Genomic DNA, 20,381 nt, shown 5'->3' on the forward strand with positions numbered 1-20,381 from the left:
ATCAAGGGAACCAACAGCAAAGGAGCAGGGAGTCAGAAAGGCTGGGGTCCAAACCCTCAACCAGGCTTCTACCTGCAGAGCCCAGTAGTAAGCAGGGAAATGCCATCCTTCTCTACCACAGGAATTCAACTCTGAGCCTCGGTGTGAAAACCCCAGCCATGGGGACCGAGCGCATGTCACCTCTTCCTCTCTGCCTCCTCGGAGCCCAACACCTCTCCATCTATTCACATCTCCCATCTCCAGGCCAAGACTCCACCTGAAGCCAGCAACAGCCTTCCAGGATGACTATAGGGGCCTCCTCCAGGCCTCCCTGCCTTCATTCTTGCAGCCTCTCTTGATCTTTTAAAAATAAACACTGAGTAGTGTTGCTTCTCTGTTCAAAGACCTCGCCAGAATGTGACACTGCCTCTAAGAGTCTGTTAGGACAAGAAGCCCTGCTCCTATCCCAGTTCTCATCACCATCCCACGCTCTGCCGCGCAGCCCCGCTGGCCCACTTTCAGCCTCTCCAAGTGCTGCGCTCCTTTGGGCCCAGGCTCTGCACACACTGCTCCCTCTGCCACTACCAGTGTGAACCCCTGGAAAACACCAGCTCATCTCTCAGGGACAAACCTTAAAGCTGGCCTCACAGATTCCACCAATGCTCACCTCCCATTTACCTCTCCTACAGTGGGGCTGTCTAGAGCAATCCTGGACTCGGAATAGCCTTTTTGGAAAAGATGAATCACGAAGTAATACAATAAAACAGCAGAGCTTCTTCGTATATATTTATATTTTTGATTCATCTCCCCAACTATACAATAGCTCCTTGGGAGCAGGACAAGTTACTTTGGACGGACATGGACAAGAAGAGGAGGGAAGTGGGAAGGGTTGTCCAGTGCACGACACGACGCACAATCCTACCTCCCCCAGAAGAGATCTCTACTTACGTTTTTCCCCTTAAATACAAAAGAAAACATAACAACATTTAAGCATAACATTCACAAGTCTAAAGCAAACCTCGAGAACAAAGTAAAATATCTGCAATATGAACTAAAATATTCAAGATTTAAAGGGTCACAGGATGCTCAAATTTTGCTTTGAGAAAGAACAAAACACAAACCCAAATAGGGGTAAATATATCTACCATCCAGACAGGGTCAGGGGATCAACAGGAACACCAAAGAACCCACCCACAGCACCCACAGGGGGTGTAAGAAACTTGGTCCCGGCTGCATTTCCCTTACCTGTCGAAACCTCTTGAGGTGTATGATGAGCACATCAGGCAGAGTCCACAGGCTCAACGTGATGCTCCCCTGCTGCAGCTGCTTGCAGTGTGGGCAACGCCAGGCATCATCTGGGGCCAGCTGAAAACAAGGAGCGTGACTTCAGTTCCAGACCCCTTAACACGTGACTGTTATGGAGACAGGAGTACTAACTACCTGTCCAGCACACGGCACGACGCACAATCTCTCTAGACACTGCACAATGGAGTAACACAATCACAGCTGGTACCTGGCTAGAGTGCAAGTGCTGAGATTATCCTTCAAGGAGAAATAATCAAACTAGTAAATGCCACAGAGAGGTTGTAGATGTCACAAACGCACCCCAACTAAGCAGAGCTCCAAACTCAACTCTTCATCTTACGATGAACATGGACCTTTCCTCCTGCTCCTGTATGTCCTACTTCAGCAACACCAGTACTGCCCAAAGATGGAACACGGGTTCATTCCAAACTCTAGAACCTTCCCACTTCCCTCTTCCTCTTGTCCATGTCCATCCAAAGTATCTCTCTCTGCCATTTCTTGTGCCTCCTCCTCTCCACACCCACTGGAACCATCTTGGTTCCAAGTCCTCGCCTACTCTCACCTAGACTTCTTCACGTCTCCTGTTCTCTCCCACAACCTCTGACCTGCTCCAAACAAGCCACCCCTCCTGCTATAAGCAAGATCCTTCTAAACATCAACCTGAGGCTCCAAATCCACATGTCATCTCTGTACGGAAAAATTTCACGATGAGGACATTCATTTACAGGTGCCAAAATGTGAGAAATTGTAATATGCTCTGGAGTTCAGAAGATAGATCTGGTTTCATCAATGTGTGAGGTACGGGAAGCCCTGGGAATGGATGACAGTTCCCATGGGTTTGGAAGATAAAGGCGCCAAGGTCAGAATCTTGGGGGATGCATATTTTTAAAGGAAGTACTCAAACTCAGAAGCCACCAGAGCCTGAAGATGCAGTTAAAAAACAAAAAACAGGCAAGTCAGAAGCATTTCCTCTACACATTTCAAGAAAAGAGAATGGGAGAACAGGTGGTCATAAGGGGCATGAACTACGCGGGGGTCAAAGGAAGCCTGAGCTGAGGCTGCTGAATGAGGACACAAGGAGCCACAAGAATGCCCAGGCCCGGAGTCCAAAATGCAAGTCGGACAAAAGAGAGTCTTGGCAGGGAGGGAGGGAGGAGGGAAGGAGCAAGTGAATGGGGAGAGAGGAAACCACTGGTGGTAAATTCAGCAGAACAAAGCGGGAGGAAGACTGGGGCGAACCTGAGAAGGAAGCAGAATGAAGGAAGTTTTTTTTTCATCACAAGGAGACATGGTTGTAAGAAAATTGGGAAGGGACAGAAGTTTGGAGAGATGAGAGTGAATCAGAAAATCAGACCCAGTGTCATCTGGAAAGTCTGCTTCTCTCTGTGACATTTTACACTCCCCATACCTGGCCATCCAGCCCAATGTTGGTAGTAAGTAAACAGGGTTTTCTTTGTTTAAATCACAATATGTTACAAACAATGACCGAGGGGGCCAACAGAGGTGAGGCAAAGAACCTCACCCCCCTACTCGTGCAAAGGCCTATCCAAAGTATGGCTATATGCTCTAAAATTTGGGGGCCAACAGAGATGAGGCAAAGAACCTCACCCTCCCCCACTGATGCAAAGGCCTATCCACAAGTATGGCTGTATGCTGGACTGGCAGTCAATGACGGGTAAAATCCAATTGCAATGGTACCAACCTAAGACAGGAGGCTAAGGCCTTGAGGTCAACTCATCCGATGAGGGTAAAAACCATATATAGTATTGGACAACCTAAGACAGGCACGATTCCTAAGCCATATGCTTATTGTTTAATTAAACAGAAGGGGGGAAATATTGAGAGCCACAGCCGAGTTGGGATGGCACATGGCATTTTGCCAGGAGTGGTTGAGAGGTGACACCAGTGAGCCATTAAGATGATGATAATTAAGTTATAATTGCTGTGACTGGATGATGCTGGATTGAAACAGGCTATGTATTGAGTTGTATATGGACCCTGCAGTCTGGCAATAGGGCAGCTCCAAGAATAGGGCAGCTCCTGCTGCCTCAGGCACAGGCTACTTTGGAGTTCCCAGTTGAGTTCTCATGGGTTTCCCCGCTGGAGTGCTGGTGGAGTTCGGGCAATAAAGGAGTTCCTGTTTGAACCTACAAGTGCTTCATGGCGGCTCAGTTATTTTGTGCCCAGCCAGACTGTGGCAGAGCACCTAAAATGATGCTTGTGCAATGAAAGAACTGAATTTTTCATTTTACTTTAATTAATTTAAATAGGTTCTGATACTACATTCTTAGCATACAGGTACCACGATGTGAAACACCGTTTTCATTACAAAGGAAAACAACTTAAAACTTCTAAAGTAAAACAAAAACAACCAAAAAATATGAGCCCGATTTAAAAAAAGAATTATAAAGGTTCATTTCAAGAGCATTCCAATTAATCGAAAATATAAACTTCTTTTTGTTGAAGTCCTAAAAGGAACAGAATACTCAATGCATGTTCAAAACTAGGAAAATGTAAAATCCTAGGGATTTTGAGGGGCAGAATCTGTTTCTTTACTGCTATCTTGCCATTCCCCCTTCCCTACCAACTCAGCACCCAAGAAATGCTGCCTGGCTCTTACTCGTTCCTCTTTGGTGTAGAGTTGGAAACACTGGGATAAAGTGCAGATCTGAGGTTGATGATGCCGCTCCCTCTGCAGGCGGACACTTTCTGCATCTGGGATATACTCATCTTCAGTGTTTACAAATAAGCTACAATTAAAGGGAAAGACATTATCACAGAATGTCTTAAAACACGGACACAAAAGTACAATTATTACAGTTTCACAAAGTGGCTATGAATTCATAACCATGAAGATCGAGGTGTAAGAAAGCAAAGGAGGTTATCTAACTCTTCTATGTCCCAAAGTGTTCTTGAAAAGTTTTCCATCTGCAAGTTATTTTAGGAACTAAGTTGGAGTTAGTTTTTCTGGGGCTATCCATGACTTGTGCCATTAAATCATGTATTCTTGTCCTTCATCTCCAAAGGGCAAGCATTCGATAAAGCTTATTGGGGCAGAGGGACTTCTAATAAAAACCAAATTGGACCTATACAGTAGTTAATGAATATATGGCTTCTCTCTCAGTAGTAAATAAATGTTCAAAGACTTTAAGGTTGGGAAAAATGTATAAGAAAGAAATATGAAGCTGCTTAAATAAAGGATTAACAATATGCTTAGATACTGAAGAGAAGAAAACTCTGTACTTTAGCTAATTTGGAAGATCAATGGGGTGCTCCTAAAATAAACAATTCTATAAATATTAAGTAAAAGAATACTCACAAATCTTTTGTCTCCTTGTCCCATTCTACCACTAACTTCACATGAACAGTGCCACCTGGTCCACAAGATTTTAATGCCCTACAGAATGGGGGAGAGAAGAAGCTCCATGTTGCTATCTTTAAAAAGAAATTATTTTACTTAAATATGATTATGGCCTATCTGCAATCATAAAATTGCTGAAAATCTTCATAGTTCCCCCAGAAGAAAAAGATTTTAGTGACTCCATTACAACCATAGGTTTAGTAAATAGCTTACAAGTGAGCTAAAAAAAAAAAATCTTTAAAATATCCAATACAGAAATAATGGAAGAAATAGATTAGAAGAAATTTACTAAGGCACTATAAGGCTGTCCGCAATTACTCTCGGACATTCTATGTGACCTTTCCAGCTCTTGCCCGACTCCCCACCAACCCGGGGAGAGCTGACCTCGCACCTCTCCACCTGCTCCACACCACGTGCCTACCCTGTGCCGCCTTCTTCCCTCCTTCATAAAGCCACTACCCCAGTTCACTGGACTCGGCCACCTCCTGAGAAACTCTTTCAGCCATCACTGTTAAAATCACTCAACAAATCTTTTTTTATATTGTTCAATATTTCTGATTATTATCTTATCTATTAGTTCCATTCTCTAAAACCAACAGGGACCCTTCAAATAGCAATGTTATGTACCTTTTGAAAATCTTGAAATGTAGGCACAATTTCTTTGTTGAAAGAAAAGATAATAAAGACAATGTGAGTTTTCATATTTATATAGCAATATGTATATGGTGTATTCACATATCCATTATTTTATTAGTAGACTACTGTAAACATAATAGAAGGATGTAGAAAGTACAGAAACAGCATGGAACAGCGACTAACTAAGAGAAAGAGGAACAGCATAAAGAAACTTTAAAGAAAAGGCACTATGGACAGCGGAAATCCCATCTGAGAAGGGACACACACACAGCATGGTGCTGCATGCGCAAATGCTCCTCGGTACTCTGATACTGAGGAAGGCTTGGCGTGGAAGGGAAAGGAAGAGCAGGACCCACAAAACAGAGGTCCTCTGAGTCCTGGCTGTAGAGAATCTGGCATCCGGTGGAAGCCAGCCCTCACCTCGTAGGCCACAAGTCACCACTGAAGGGCTTCAAGGAGGAACGAGGTGTGACTAGCACACTATTTTGGAAAACTTCAGTCTTGGTGAATAGGAAAGTGTAATTTGTTTTCCTAACATGAATATTCTGTGGCTTTTCTGATTTTAAGGAATACCCATAAAATGTTTCATACTCACGTGTGAATCAGAACTGAAAAAAGTATACAGTTTTTTAGTGAGCTTAAATAACATAACATGGGATTATACCAAACATCACATGTGAGCATAGGTGAAATTATGGAAGGTGAATTTTTTTTCCTCTTTACCTTTCTACTGTTGGGTGGCACAGGGGCTGCTCCTCCTGGGGCAGCAAATATGTAATTCCCACAACACTGACCACTCGCAAACTGAACGGACACACCTGTGTCAAATATTAAATGAAAATTAGGATGACTTTCTCTTCACAGGCATGTTTTACAGTGGCATTTCCAAACAGATTAGAGGTACAGCAAACTGTTTTGCAAAATGCTTCTCTATGACATTCTGTTAGGCTGTTGAGCTATTAAATATGATTTAACCAAATGCAATTTATATACCAAATGTCATACAAGACAAATAATACACTGCTCTCGCTGAACATTAACTTAATGGTCTTCCATGGGTGCCTGAACATAGCAATCATTTTTAAAATATACAGATGGTTATGCAACTTCTCCAAACTTTATTAAGTAAATTTTATAAAGAAATATACAGCAGTTCAGGAAAGCTTGCAGTGACCAACTCCATTCATAAAATGAAAAATAAGTGCTCAGTCTTGAAAATCTGAACAAAACAAATTCAAATTCCATTGTAATGACTGTTTCTTCACTGTTTAGAATATCAAAATGCCTACAAACCTGAATGCAAACAGTAGGCCTCAGGAAATACTTCATCTTCTCCAAGATTTCCTTCTGCAGAAGGTCCCATGCTATCGTCTTCTCTAAGTGCAGCACAAAAGGCAGTCCAAATCTACCACACAGAAATACTGGCATCACCTTAAAAGTATGGCAATTCCTTTAATGGCCTAACTCTTTATTCTTCATCTTTTAAAATGGAATGACAACATAAATTGGTTTTAGGACAGTTCTCAAATCAGAACAGACAGACAAGTCAACAGTAACTGTCATAAAGAGAAGATGACAAAGTCAGAAGTGCAGCCTCGATTTCGAAGAAAACTCAACAGCCTCCATGCTAAGTGACTCCAGGGAAGCATGATGCTGGGCTACCAGGCAACACGGGATAGGGTTGGCAGGGATGGTGAGAAAGGGGATGGGAATGAACAAGAATCTGGCAAACAGTGTGGGTCAATCCCACAAGGAGGTGCCAGAGGAGCAGGCAGGGCTGGAAGGCCCAACAGGCAGGCGGCCATGTCCTGGTAGCCTCTGACAACAAGAGAGGCACTGGCCAGCAAGCCACACTGAAAGTCAGCACCCACCTTAGGCTAGACACCACTTGGCCTCTGCCAGGTTCTGTGTCCTGGAGAATCAAAGGCAGCTCTGTGGTTCTCAGCCTCAGATGCACAGTGAAATCACCAAAGGAGTATCAAAAAATAACGATGCCTAAGTCCAGCCCACAGAGATTCTGATGACATCAGTCTGGAATGTGGCACCAAACACTGAGATTTTCTCAGAAGTTTCTCAGGTGGTTCTAATATGCAGCTGAAGTTGAAGGTCACTGACCCAGCCTCAACTTTCACCTACATCCAGAGTCATTCAAACCTATGTACTGATCCCTGACATGTGTCCAGCTCCACATGTCCAGGTCTCTGTGCAGGCCACTCCCCAGCTTGGAACACCCTTCCCACCCTTCTCTAGGCTGTCTCCTACTCATACCCACGAACACACCTTTCTCCAGGTAGCACCCTGGTTATTTTCTCCCTATGTGTGCCATAGCACTAACTACACTATGCTGTAAATACTGTGTTTCTGCCTCCACCAATGGTCTGAGTTATCTGACAACAAGAACTGTTATTGATTTGCCTTAGTAATCTAAACCAACCATGCCCCAAAAATAGCAGATGATGAATGAAGGAATGATCAATCGACCTAGTTACCAGGAGAGCTCTAAGGCCAAGGCTGAAGCAGAGATAAAAGATCACTGGGAAACTCATTCCTAACAGTCATGGAGCTGTTTACCCGCATAGTACTTAACAGTGAACCTACCCCCCTGAAAACTACTGTGGTGTGAAATGCGCTCCAAGTAACTCCATTATGAGGAGATGCCTTTTCTCCCAAGCTTTAAAGAGCCTCCTACAGTGTCCACTCGGGGTGCTCCTGCCACACAGGACATTCACACAGCCTGCTCCTCTTCACAAGGACTCAGCTCAGCTATGGCCTCCTGGGGCCACCTCCTGGCTGCCTTTCCAGTGCAGAGCTGCGGCCTCTCCTCACTCACACCCTCTCACTCTAACCTGCGCTGATGTCTTCAACAGGGTGCTACCTGTCTCAAGCTTAATGTGTTGTTCACTTGTTTAAGGCCAGCCTGGCCCTGGGAGTGCAAGCTCCCTGAGGACACAGCCTGTCTGTGCTGCTCTCCGCTGGATTCCTAGGGTTTGGAACAGCGCCTGACACTAACACCTTTGTTAATGAATACGATAAATATACACTTTAGCACATTTCACATCAGTAGTATTTACCATCCAAGGTACTTACCTTACTGGGACAAAGCTACTTTAAAAGATAGTCTAAAGTTCCCATAAATTCTTAGGGCAGCAAAAGAAATCTGAGGGAGATTTCCGAGTTCCAAATTTCTGATTTGCAAAGCTGAGTGAACAATTGTGCCATCTGCCACAACAGGAGATACTGGAGGACCAGTATCATGGGGAAAGATAAAATGCTCAGCTTGAGACCTAAGACTGGGGGGCAGACACTACCAAAGTAGATAAATTAAGGTTTGTTTTTTTAAAAAGCTATTAAGAACGCAGAACTGCAACTGGCCAGTAAAGCTATGAAATAATGCTCAACATCCTTAGCAATCAGGGAAATGTGAATCAAAACTACACTGAGATTTCATTTCACTCTAGTCAGAATGACAGTCATCAGTAATATAAATAATAACAAATGGTGGTGAGAATGAGATGGGAAAGGAACACTCACACACTGCTGGTGGGATTATAAACCACTATGCAAATGAGCACAGAGGTTTCTCAAAAAACTAGGAATGGAACCACCATAGACCCAGCTATCCCACCCCCTCAGTATTTATCCAAAGGAATTAAAGTCGGTAACTATAATCACACATGCACACCCATGTCTAGCAGCACAATTCACAATGGCCAAGTTTCAGAACCAGCCTGTGTGCCTATCAATAAATAGATAAAGAAAATATGGTGTGTGTATATATATGAAGTTTTATGCAGCCATAAAGAACAAAATTATGTTATTTTCAGGAAAACTGATAGAATTGGACACGAAATAAGCCAGACTCAGAAAGTCAGGGTCATATGTTTTCTCTCATATGTGGAAGCTAGAAAAAAAGGAAGGAAAAAAATTTTATGAAAATAGAAAGGAGACCAGTGGACTAGAAGGTGGGGATCGAGGGAGGGAGGAGAGGGAAAGGGAGGTGCTGGGCAATGAAACTGGCCAAATTCTGTTATGTGCGTGCACAGATACATCATAATGAACCCTACTGTTTTCTACAATTATCATGTACCAATTAAACAGGAAAGGACAGCATGGATCGATCTGGATACAGGTCCAGCGTCCTAAGAGAGTCTGAACTAAAATATTCATATAACCCTTCAAAACCAGATGAGCTGTAAAAAGCTTCCTAACTCACATCATAATCTTTTACTCCCCCTCCCACGGAATCAGGTCAACTTACACATATATTCCTGCTAAATGTAAGGCTTCTCACCCTGCTTTTTCAAACACTTAAAAGCAGCGAACTTGAAAGCTTCAGCACTTATTGTAAATTAAGCTGGCCTCACCTCCTCCCCTGCTGCCCGGTGCAGGCTCGGTTACACACCAGCACGACAATCTTGTCACTGCCTGCTCTGGTGGTGGGCAGGTCCATTTCCCCTTGCTTTGCTGCTGTTTGTGTAGAGGAAGACAGTCTATGATGATCCAAGCCAAACTTCAAGTGATTCAGATTGTTGTTTAAGTGAATTCCTGAAACAGAATAAAAACTACTCTTTTTACCTCTTCAAAATTATTTTCATTCATTCATGCATTACAAAGACATTTACCCAACAGAAAAAAAAAATGCCATTTTAAATTGCAAGTTCAAGGTCAGCCTCAGTAACTTAGTGAAATCCTAAGCAACTTAGTGAGGCCCTGTCTCAAGAAAATAAAATTAAATTAAAAAGGCTAAAGGATGAACTCAGTGCCCTTGGGTTCAATCCCCAATACTTTCAAAAAAACTAATTTAAACTACAATTGAAAATAGGAACAAATACTCTCCTGTGAAATTACTCTGGTTGTCTTTAAGGAAAAAATTTAGCATCTATTATTTTCCTTAAATTAGCCTTACCTATCTTAAAAACTGAAAATCAAAATTCTCCACTTCAATGAATGTTAGATACAATTTCAGAAGAATAAATTTGCAGAGATAATCCAGCAATAAAATTTAAAGTGAGCCCCAGCAACCAAATAAATTAAAAAAAATAATAATAAAGACAAGAACACTTGAAATGGTCTAAAACATTCCAATATCAGATTCTTTTATTTGGTGGGGGGCAAGGTACTAGGGATTGAATTCAAGGGACTGAACCACTATTTTGTAAGCTACATCCCCAGCCCTATTTTGTATTTTATTTACAGACAGGGTCTCACTGGTAGTTCCTCTCCATTGCTGAGACTGGCTTTGAACTCGAGATCCTCCTGCTTCTGCCTCCCAAGCCTCTGGGATTACAGGCACGTGCCACTGTGCCCAGCCCAACAGCAGTTTCTTATCCCTGATTAGTACAAGAAACAAGACCCAAAGTAGTTCCTGATTATTACAAGAAACAAGACTCTCATAATGATGAGAACATGCCAACTTTAACAAAATCAACTGGACTGAACCAACTCACATTAAAGTTAACAAAAATAGATGTATGGCAGACACAGTACTAGTCTCCACAAGGACCTAAAGCAGACCTCCCTGTCAATTAGAGCTACCCAGCACAAGGCCCTGCAGCAAGTCAATAAATACTAACTAAATATCAGTTCATTTCTTTAATCCGTTGGAAGTATAGAGTCTAGTAAAATGATAGAGAAGAAAGAAGCCCCTCCCACCACCATCATAAATAATAACATTACCATCAGAAGAATAAAATTCAAATGGCTGCACAAAATTATTCATAGCAGAATTCTGACAGTAACTTAAACATCCAGCAATACAAGATGCTGTTGAAGATATATTAGCATGATAGCAATTTGAAATTATGACTACATAATTAATAGCAAAATAACCGGATGACAAAAAAAAATCACAGACACTAAAAATAAAGAAAAACTGAATCTTTATCAAGTTATTAGAGGGAAGAAAACTTTTTAGGCTTCTGAAAGTTCTGTCCTCTGACCCCAAGGCTGGCTAACTCCCACTTTTCTGTGCTCCCATTGCTTTCTGAACAGGTGATGACACCATAAAGAAATCCCAAAAGGAACAAGAGTTGATTTCACTTCATAACCATCATGAACTTTGGTATGAGAACAAAAGATATTAGAAATCTGAATTTGAAACAATGAATGACCTCCTTTCCCAGGTTCTTGGCAGAGGTCAGGGTGGGAAGACTTAGGTCACTAGAAGCGGTCAGAACCCTATTGAGATAAGGGAATGCCACTCAACTAAACAGAAATCAAACTGGGTGTTCAAATTATGGACCCATCTCCTACAGCCATGTGACCTGGGACTAGTTACTTCACTGCTCTCAGCCACAACCCCCTCCTAAGCAGAGTGAGGAAAGCGGATGCCTCACATATGCTGGGCCAAACACTCGTAAGGTCTTTAGATCAGAAGCCAAAACACACGTGATAAATTTGGACTTACCAAATTCACTTCAGAATAGACACGTAAGTGTTAACCCTAAACAACTGGGGATGGGAAAGGGAATTTGGGAAAATGTTCAGTTGAACAATCATTAGCTGGGCTTTTGCTACATATTAGGAATTGCTGTGTATAAAAAAAATGAAGCAAAGAGTGGTCACAACTCTTGTAAGTCACACTGTAGTTTTGGGGTTGAATTGTAAGAATTTTTTGTAAGAATTCTTATAATTCATCATACTGGGAAAGAGATGATGGGAAAGGGAGGAGAGATGATGGAAAAGAGAGGAGAAAACAGATCATTTCCACACACACGCTAGCTTAAGAGATAGCAGAAGCAATGGGAGCACAGAAAAGCAGGAGTTAGCCAGCCTTGGGGTCAGAGGACAGAACTTTCAGGAGGTTTTCTGAACAGGTGATGACTGGGTGTTTTTACTGTAATGTAATAAAATTAGAAAATAATTTAAGTAACTGAAAGCATATGAATAAAAATGCAACAATTGGAAGAAAAGAAAGTTCCTGGGTCAAAGAAGAATGAAAACTGAAATAACAGAGTACTTGAAAATAAAATAAGCAGGGGCTGGGGTTATGGTTCAGCGGTAGTTCACTCATGTGGCATGTGTAGGGCACTGGATTCGATCCTCAGCACCACAAAAAATAACAAAATAAAAATACTGTGTCTATCTACAACTAAAAATATATATATTTAAAAAAAGAAAATAATATAAACATCAGGGGCTGGTTTGTGGCTAAGCAGTAGAGCACTCGCCTAGCTCGTGCAAGGCCCTGAGTTCAATCCTCAGCACCACATAAAAATAAATAAATAAATAAAGGTATTGTGTCCCACTAAAACTAACTAACTAACTATATATATGGGGAGAGAGAGATAGATATAGATAAACATCAGTGGGCCAGACAAAATTAAATGCTAAGCTGGCAGTGGAAAGAGCTTACCACCTAATATTCAGAACCACCACTTATTAATACTCTTATGTATCACTGAGGAACACAAATTCCTGTTGCAATGAGATACAGAACAACAGTAGGTCTGGTGGTAACACAAGAAGTGATTTCTGAATAAGTACGAAGACAAACCTTAAAAAGGTGTGTAACATGGTGCACCTATGTTCTCTGAGTAAGTTAAGAAAACAAATTTTTAAAAGGTGCATAACATAGCCTTTAAATAGAACAGAAATATTAAAACACTCATGCATAGACAATTAGAGACTACAAGTAGCTTAAAGTAAATCTGCACCAGTGGGGAGAGAAAGCTGGTGAGGCAGGCACCATGGAGGAGTGTGGAGAACTGTGTGCAACAGGCAGTTGAGGAGTCAGATGCTCAATAAAGATGAATAAGGTCTGGGGTTCAGAAAGATTATTGGCAGAGAAATAGGGATTTGACTGAAAGCAAGAAAAACAACTGTCAGGCAAAAGATAAAGAAAATCTGAGTGGACAGCATTGTGTGTACTTTCTCACAATTAAAAAATATTTATATCATGATATTATATCTGAAAGGGGAAACAGTTGTCAAGCCTGAGAGCTCAGGTAACAGCATAGAAACAGGTGCTCCTTTACCTCTTTGACTGAGAATTCCTTCAGGCCGAAATATTTCTGGAGTCTCAAAGGCAAAAATGCAGTCACTCTCATGGACTGTCTCCAGGTCGTCTGTATCACAAAAGGAACGGTGGAACCCATCATAGTACATTTCTGTCAAAACAATCTGAAATGTGGAGAAAATAAAAATAGTTGGGTAGCTGGAAATTCAGTACAAAATGATCTTCTAATTCCACCATGAACTTCTCCGGACCATTAAGACTTGGCAGCGCTCTAAAAAGGCTCTGAAATATCCCGCAGGCCCTCACTGTTGCTTTCAGTGAGAGAACCTTAGAAGCACAATATCACCTATGATTGTGTAACAATGTACACTGTTTCAGAAACCTATGGCATTAACCCAGAGTTCCTTTAGGTTTTGGTGCAAAAGAGAGCCAGGAGACTCTACGTCTAACCCTCTGGTTTTACAGAGGAAAGAGAGGCTGAGAAAGCCACCTAAGGATGCACACAACTATTCCGTCTCATGCCAAGAACAGAGTTCACAACTGACTGTAGCATCTGCTCCTTCATCATTAAATTTCCCCCTTTTCAGGTTGAAAATGTCAAATAATCACGGACATCCGGGGGGAAATGAAATCAACTCAAATGTCCAATAACAGTCACTAATGAAATATACTACTAGAATTATAAAGCTATTAAGAATGAGCACATATATTTGCACTAACAAGGAAAGAAGTAAGGTTTAAAAAAAGTATATTTGCACTAACAAGGAAAAAAGTAAGGTTAAAAAAAAGTTATGTATAAACAATGTTTTTATAAAATAATGTAGTGTATGCACATAAAAAATCTGAATGAACACTATATAACAGTACTAAAGTTAGTACAGTACAGGAAAATATTTAGTATTGGGATACGTCCACTTTCTAAGTTGTACTTTTGAAATGGTTAAGTATTTTACAGTGAAACAGAAAAACAAAAGATAAAGGGGAAAACAATGAAGACATTTAGTGCCTCTTTACAGGCTCGGCATCATTGTCTGGTAAAAAAGCACTGGGTTGGGCAAGAGAAGGTTCCTGTCCCAGCCTGCCACCAACCAGCCCTGTGACTTTGCAGAAATCACATGGCTTCTCTTGGCCTCCTTCAAATGGGGCAAGGGGGAGGTTGCACTGCACCCCTAAGGTCCCCCAACAGCATTAACGTTCTTTAGTCTATGAAGTGAAAGGAGCTGGTGACCTATTCTACAAATAGCCCAGGGAAAATGTTCCTGGCGGGTTTCCTTCTAATGAATTCATTGGCCATGCTGTTTTTCTGCTGGTGAACACGCAAATATAATTCCTTCTCCCCAGCAAGCCGAGGTCAATGCAAACTGTAATTATTTCACCAATTTGAACCACATGCACAAAGAGCCAGACAGCACTGAAGCTTTAAAGATGCAACCAGATTTTCTCTGGACCCCACCAAAGTCTCTCTCCCTCCCTCTCCGTCTTTCCCTCATCCTGGAGGGGAAAAAAGAATCAATGAGCTCTTCAGAGTAAGGAAGAATATGGACATTTTATCAATGTGCCAGTGCGAGGCCTATGAAAATATGAGAGATTTGCTATATTGGGACCACACTGCTGGTTGTGTTTGTTTTACTGTGGTAACTTCCCAACCAAGGCCACATGAGGCCAGACTACAAAACACCTTTATTTTCAAGTGATTACATAGTGGCTTCCAGAAGCTATCTAGGGAAAAGTTGTTTAGCTATGAAGTCAAATCTTAAATAAGGGATGTTTTCCAAATGAAATAATAATAGTGAACTGAATAAAAACTGTATGTAAAAACATGTCAAGTCACAAAGAGGCCAAAACATTTTAGGTCATTTAAACTTTAACTATTTATCAAAGATCCACTCCCCCAAAAACAGAATCACAACTTTCCCTTATCTCAACAAGTAAGAGACTCTGGTCCAGTTATAATAAGAAAACAAAATAGGGTTGAAGGAGTAGCTCATTGGTAAAGCACTTTGTCCAGCATGCAGGAGGCCCCGGGTTCAACCCCAGGATTTGGCAGGGGGTAGAGGTGAAACACACTGAGTATGTACTGTGAGCAGGACATGATACTAGCAAGATGTCCATTCTCATCACCATAATGGGAAGAGGTGTTCTAGAGTTCTCCAAGCCTATTTGATTATCAAACATCACAGTAATGTTCTTCTATTGTTCACATACACAACCGTAAGAATTTAGGAGGGATTAAGTAATTATACTATATGAACAAAGCTACAAGAAGGTCTTAATGTAAAATATAAGCCTTTCCTTTCAAATATACAAATACACAAATATACATATACATACGTGTGTGTGTGTGTGTGTGTGTGAGATTAAATTAAGGATGAAAAGTTTTCTATACCTTTTATTCTTCTGGTCTTGATTTCTTTTTCCCCTGAGACTACATGTAACTGGTTTTAAATATCTAAGTGACCATATTTGGCAAAGAATTATAAAAAATTTCAGAGAAACAGAATCAGCACCCTTGTGGCTCACATGCAGTGGGTCTTGGCAGCATTATTACCTGATCAGTGGGGATCTTTGTTTCCACAGACACTGCTTCCCGAAGTCTGGCAACGGTCCCAGACAGAGGCACAGCCACACCAATCCTCATGCAGTGAGAACATTTCCCTTGATACACTACAGTGACATAGAGAGGCCTGTACAGATCAAAGTCAGATCTTCTCATTAGTCACTTATTTTAACTAAATATAGAAATAAAATAGACCTGATCTGAAATCTACCCAAAAACTGAAGCAATCCCTACCTCTTTTTAGAAACCGAATTTAAAAAGTTCATTTGGACCTAAGTAGAACTATCAAAACAACAATCAAGAGATCTTTGGAGAGCCAGGAGCAGTGGCACATGCCTGCAATCCCAGCAGCTTGGGAGGCTGAGACAGGAGGACTGCATGTTCAAAGCTAGCCTCAGCAACTTAGTGAGGCCCTAAGCAATTCAGCAAGACCTTGTCTCTAAATAAAGTATTAAAAAAGGGCTGAGAATGTGGCTCAGTGGTTAAGCGTCCCTGGGTTCAATCCCCAGTACCTTAAAAAGAGAGAGAGAGAAGGCAATATTGGCAATTTGGAAAAGGCAATATTCATAAAACAAAACTGAACAATGCTTGATTCTGTCTTTTGTATTTCCTTTGAAACAATCTAACTCCTGGAAGTTTTGAGGAACATTGTCCTAATTACAAGGACAATGCAAAGTCTCCAGAGAATTTAGAAGTCAATCAACATTCCTCCTCCTTCCCCATACTGTCTGTGAATGACCAGCTGAAACTGAGGCTCACCTGCAAACTTACACAGGTACTTATTTCTTTAAGGAATTAATAAAGCATGTATTAAAATTATCATTAAATTTATTACTCGCTAAATAAGTAAAATAGGGCTGGGGATGTGGCTCAAGCGGTAGCGCCCTCGCCTGGCATGTGTGCGGCCCGGGTTCGATCCTCAGCACCACATATAAACAAAGATGTTGTGTCTGCCGAAAACTAAAAAATAAATATTAAAAAATTCAAAAAAATAAATAAATAAATAAATAAGTAAGTAAAATATGTAATAGTAGTTTATAGAGGAAAAGGTATACTATCAGAGTGTACAATCTTAATTTTACAAATCTATTCTTACCTTGTATGGGGTAGAGGAATTGGCAAAGAAATGCAGAGGAAAGGATCAAAAGTGTTGCTCTGTTTCTGACAATGAGGACATGTCAAAGAAGATCTTTGAAAACAAAAACGTAAGTATTCACATTAAGATCACCTTGAACTATGTCAAAATATGAGGGAACATTTGCTTTGTTCATACCTGTACTGGGCTTGAAAAAGTTCTTGTACAAAAGTGCTACACACAGGAAAAGATGGTCCCTCGGGCATGCCATCAGTCTCTGATGGAGGCTAAAAAAGAAAAGTACAATTCACAGACTAGAAGTACCAATTTTTTATTGAAGATTAATCTAAAAAGTCATAATTGCCTTAGTTTCTTTTATAAGCTACATATCATGTCCAGATACTTCAGTGACAGGCACCTGTTAAAGGAACCAAAGCATAGCAAACAGCGTGTAGGTCACATGGACCCACCTCCTCTGACAGACCAGGTTTCTCCACCTCCAGCCCATTCAGGGATGGGGCAGCTCTTCTTCCCCAGTATGCTCCAATCTCCCTCCAACTCTCAAAGCACCCCAACCCCGCAACCTCTTCCAAGAAAAAAAGCTCAACCACTTTGAAAGGACCGTTCTCCCCATGCCTAAATTCTAGTGCAGCTATTAGCTGGGCTATTCATTCTGAAGCCTAATCACATTCTACTTTTCATGTCCCTCCACCTAAGGACTAGCTATTGAGCATTTACTACCACATGCAGAGCACTGTACAGAACCTCAGGACACAAATGTAAATAAGACACAGTGACCTTGAGGAGATCTCAATTTGGTAGGAGAGTCAGCAACATGCATAAAGTCATATGACAGCCTAGAGTGTGTAGGCACAAGGGGATCTTGATCAGAATAACTTAATAACCTACCAAAACTAGAAATTTGAAATTTGAAACAGAGCAAAATTAGCAAAAACTTTTAAAAATTGCTTTGGAAAGTATCTCTTTAATCTTAAACTGTTTCCATTACATACATCATAATACCTATCATATTAAGGCTACGTGTATAAAAAAAGGAGTACAACGGTCATGTTTCTCAGTAAGACCATTCTGGAGGATCGGTTCCTATGCTCAAAGCCAATTCCAACAGCTTCCATACATTTCCTTCTGGACTGTGTGTTCGTTCTAATGATGCCAAGTATGTTTTATTGGAGAGCAAATGTTTCCACTCTCATTAAACAAGGATGTGAGCAGAGACCACGTGCCTTACACTGCCACACAGTAGCAAATAAGATGGAATATTCATGAAAGGATCCACTTAATTTTATACTCACCCAGCGTTTAGTCAATTTCATTTTATTAGCTAAATGCAACAAATCCTCAGTGGAGGTTGGGAAGAAAAGGTTGCACTGCTCCCCAACTGAAGCAGGGGGAGCGCAGGTCCTCACCTTCAGAGGAGGCTGGCCACTCTGCTTTACAGCATGATTGAGGTCTTCATGAACTCGGTCCAAAAGCCACAGCAGAAACTCCTGGGCATCATGCTGGGAATTCCCCCGATACTGCAGCGCGTTCTTTGACACAATACTCTACACAAGTAAATAAATCAGCATGAACAGGTGTAAGCTCCTGGCTTTAAAGAGAAAACTATTTATCATAATTTCAAAAGAGGAATGCAAGAGTCCAAAGATGCTGAAGATTACATCCCAGAAGGGCAGCACAGATGCTTAAATGTAAAAACCTCATCCCAGAAATATAACCAAGGACTTTAAAATGCACCTTAACCAGCAATTCTACTTTTAGAATACATTTAAAGGAAACAACTGAAACAGCATGCCAAAACTATGCAGACTTTCATCAGGGTTTAGAATAGCCAATGTTTACAGATATTACTTTTTTTGTTTCAAACTTTAGAGTAAGATGTATTTAAATTGACTTTTCTAAAATGCTAAATAAACTTTTTAGTAAGATATTACATTTTCAAGATTCATCACCCTCATTAAACACAGATTTAATAAGTGGCCAAGGTACCTACAACCTGGTGAGGGAGTCAGGGCAAAGTCAAAGCTTAAAGTACAGCATGTGCTGGCGCAACGAGGAGAGGGCTAGGCCGTCAGAGGTGCTGCGTGAACTCACGATCCACGCTTTGATGGGTCTCTGTGTGTACTTCCTAGCTCTGTCACTGGAAAGGCACAGGAGCAGCTATGCCCTCACAACACCTGTACAACCAGCACCTAGACTGCCTCCCAATGTCATTCTCTAATTAAAAACAAAACAAACAAACAAAAAAAAAACTAGGGTTTCTTGGAGAAATGGTTGCTTCTAGGGCTGAGATGGGCATGTCACAGGGATGCAGGAACCAACCCAAAGAGCCCCCAATGGTCAAAGTTGGAACAATTTGAGCAACAGAATAAATAACAGCAATCATAATCCAAAGCATAACATAAATGAATCTATACTGATATAATTAAATGAATAAATAATTCCTCCTAACAAAGGAACTGCAATTAATTTATGTTGATAATCTCTCCTCCACAGGTGGAGTTTACCACCCGCTACCAGGGGTGGGCTGTATCTGCGACTTGCCTCCAAAGACTTGAGTATGGAAAGAGGGGTAAGAAGGAAGCTGACAGTCAGGACCCAGCTAGCCCTGAGCAAGGTCAGCATCATCAGTGGCAGGTCCTGCTGCTGCGTGCGCCCTTGATATGATGTAATGGGAGAGCACTTCACCCCTGTGGCTTCTTTCCAGAAACCCATAGCCTCATCTAATCATAAAAAAATTAAATAAAATCAGACAAAACCCAAATTGAGGGATATATGAAAATAAAATTAACTGGTGCTTCTCAAAACTACCAGGGTCATTAAAGAAAAGGTAAATCTGAAAAACTGTCACAGATGAGAAGAAACTAGAGACACTACAACCAAACGCGTGTGCTCGCACACATGGGGTCTTGGGCCAAGGGAACAACTGGTGAAATCCCACTGAAGTATGAAATTTAGTCAAGAGCAACATGCCAATATTCGTTTTCTAGTTGCACTACAATGACACAGGCCATTAACAACAAGGACACTGGGTGTGTAGACTTTCCGGGTACTCTTTAAGACACCTTTGCCAATGTTCCTTTAACTATAAAACTATCCTAAAATGTAAACTTTTACTTAAATATGATTATATATATATATATTTTTATAAATATAAAGATGGCAGTTGTGCATACTGGGTGTCATGGGAACAAAACAGGAGCAAACTAAGGAACAGGACAGTGATGACATTCCAAAAGGAAATGTCACTTAAGCTGGGCCTTGAAGGATAAAGGCAGGATCTCAAGGCAGAGGAAGCAACATGTCCCAACACACAAAGGTATAAGAAAGTATGACACCTTTAAGAAGACCAAGAAGTTCCAAAGGACCAAAATTCTAGGTCCACTCAGGCAGAGGAGGAGGCAATGAAAAAGTAAGGTAGAGGCCGGCTGAGGGTGGGGGGGAGGGGGTTCGAAGGCCACGCAGAGGCTGTGAGTGAGCTATGGGGTTCTGC

The 20,381-nt window shown here is 41.3% G+C and overlaps 1 protein-coding gene across 1 annotated transcript in view; it reads right to left on the bottom strand.

The window, feature by feature from the left end:
- Usp31 (ubiquitin specific peptidase 31) overlaps nt 1-20,381 on the bottom strand; it is a 70,990-nt gene that overhangs the window by 18,347 nt on the left and 32,262 nt on the right. Inside the window, exons 2-12 of the mRNA XM_076840038.2 lie at nt 18,298-18,435; nt 17,069-17,157; nt 16,892-16,984; nt 15,787-15,922; nt 13,258-13,402; nt 9,646-9,826; nt 6,575-6,686; nt 6,005-6,099; nt 4,604-4,681; nt 3,905-4,034; nt 1,225-1,344 (exon numbers count right to left, since the gene is read on the bottom strand). Of these exons, the coding sequence (XP_076696153.2) occupies nt 1,225-1,344; nt 3,905-4,034; nt 4,604-4,681; nt 6,005-6,099; nt 6,575-6,686; nt 9,646-9,826; nt 13,258-13,402; nt 15,787-15,922; nt 16,892-16,984; nt 17,069-17,157; nt 18,298-18,435 (1,317 nt within the window). The remainder of the gene's footprint in view (nt 1-1,224; nt 1,345-3,904; nt 4,035-4,603; nt 4,682-6,004; nt 6,100-6,574; nt 6,687-9,645; nt 9,827-13,257; nt 13,403-15,786; nt 15,923-16,891; nt 16,985-17,068; nt 17,158-18,297; nt 18,436-20,381) is intronic.

The sequence above is a fragment of the Callospermophilus lateralis genome, chromosome 19, assembly GCF_048772815.1.
Source record: "Callospermophilus lateralis isolate mCalLat2 chromosome 19, mCalLat2.hap1, whole genome shotgun sequence".
Classification (NCBI taxonomy): domain Eukaryota; kingdom Metazoa; phylum Chordata; class Mammalia; order Rodentia; family Sciuridae; genus Callospermophilus; species Callospermophilus lateralis.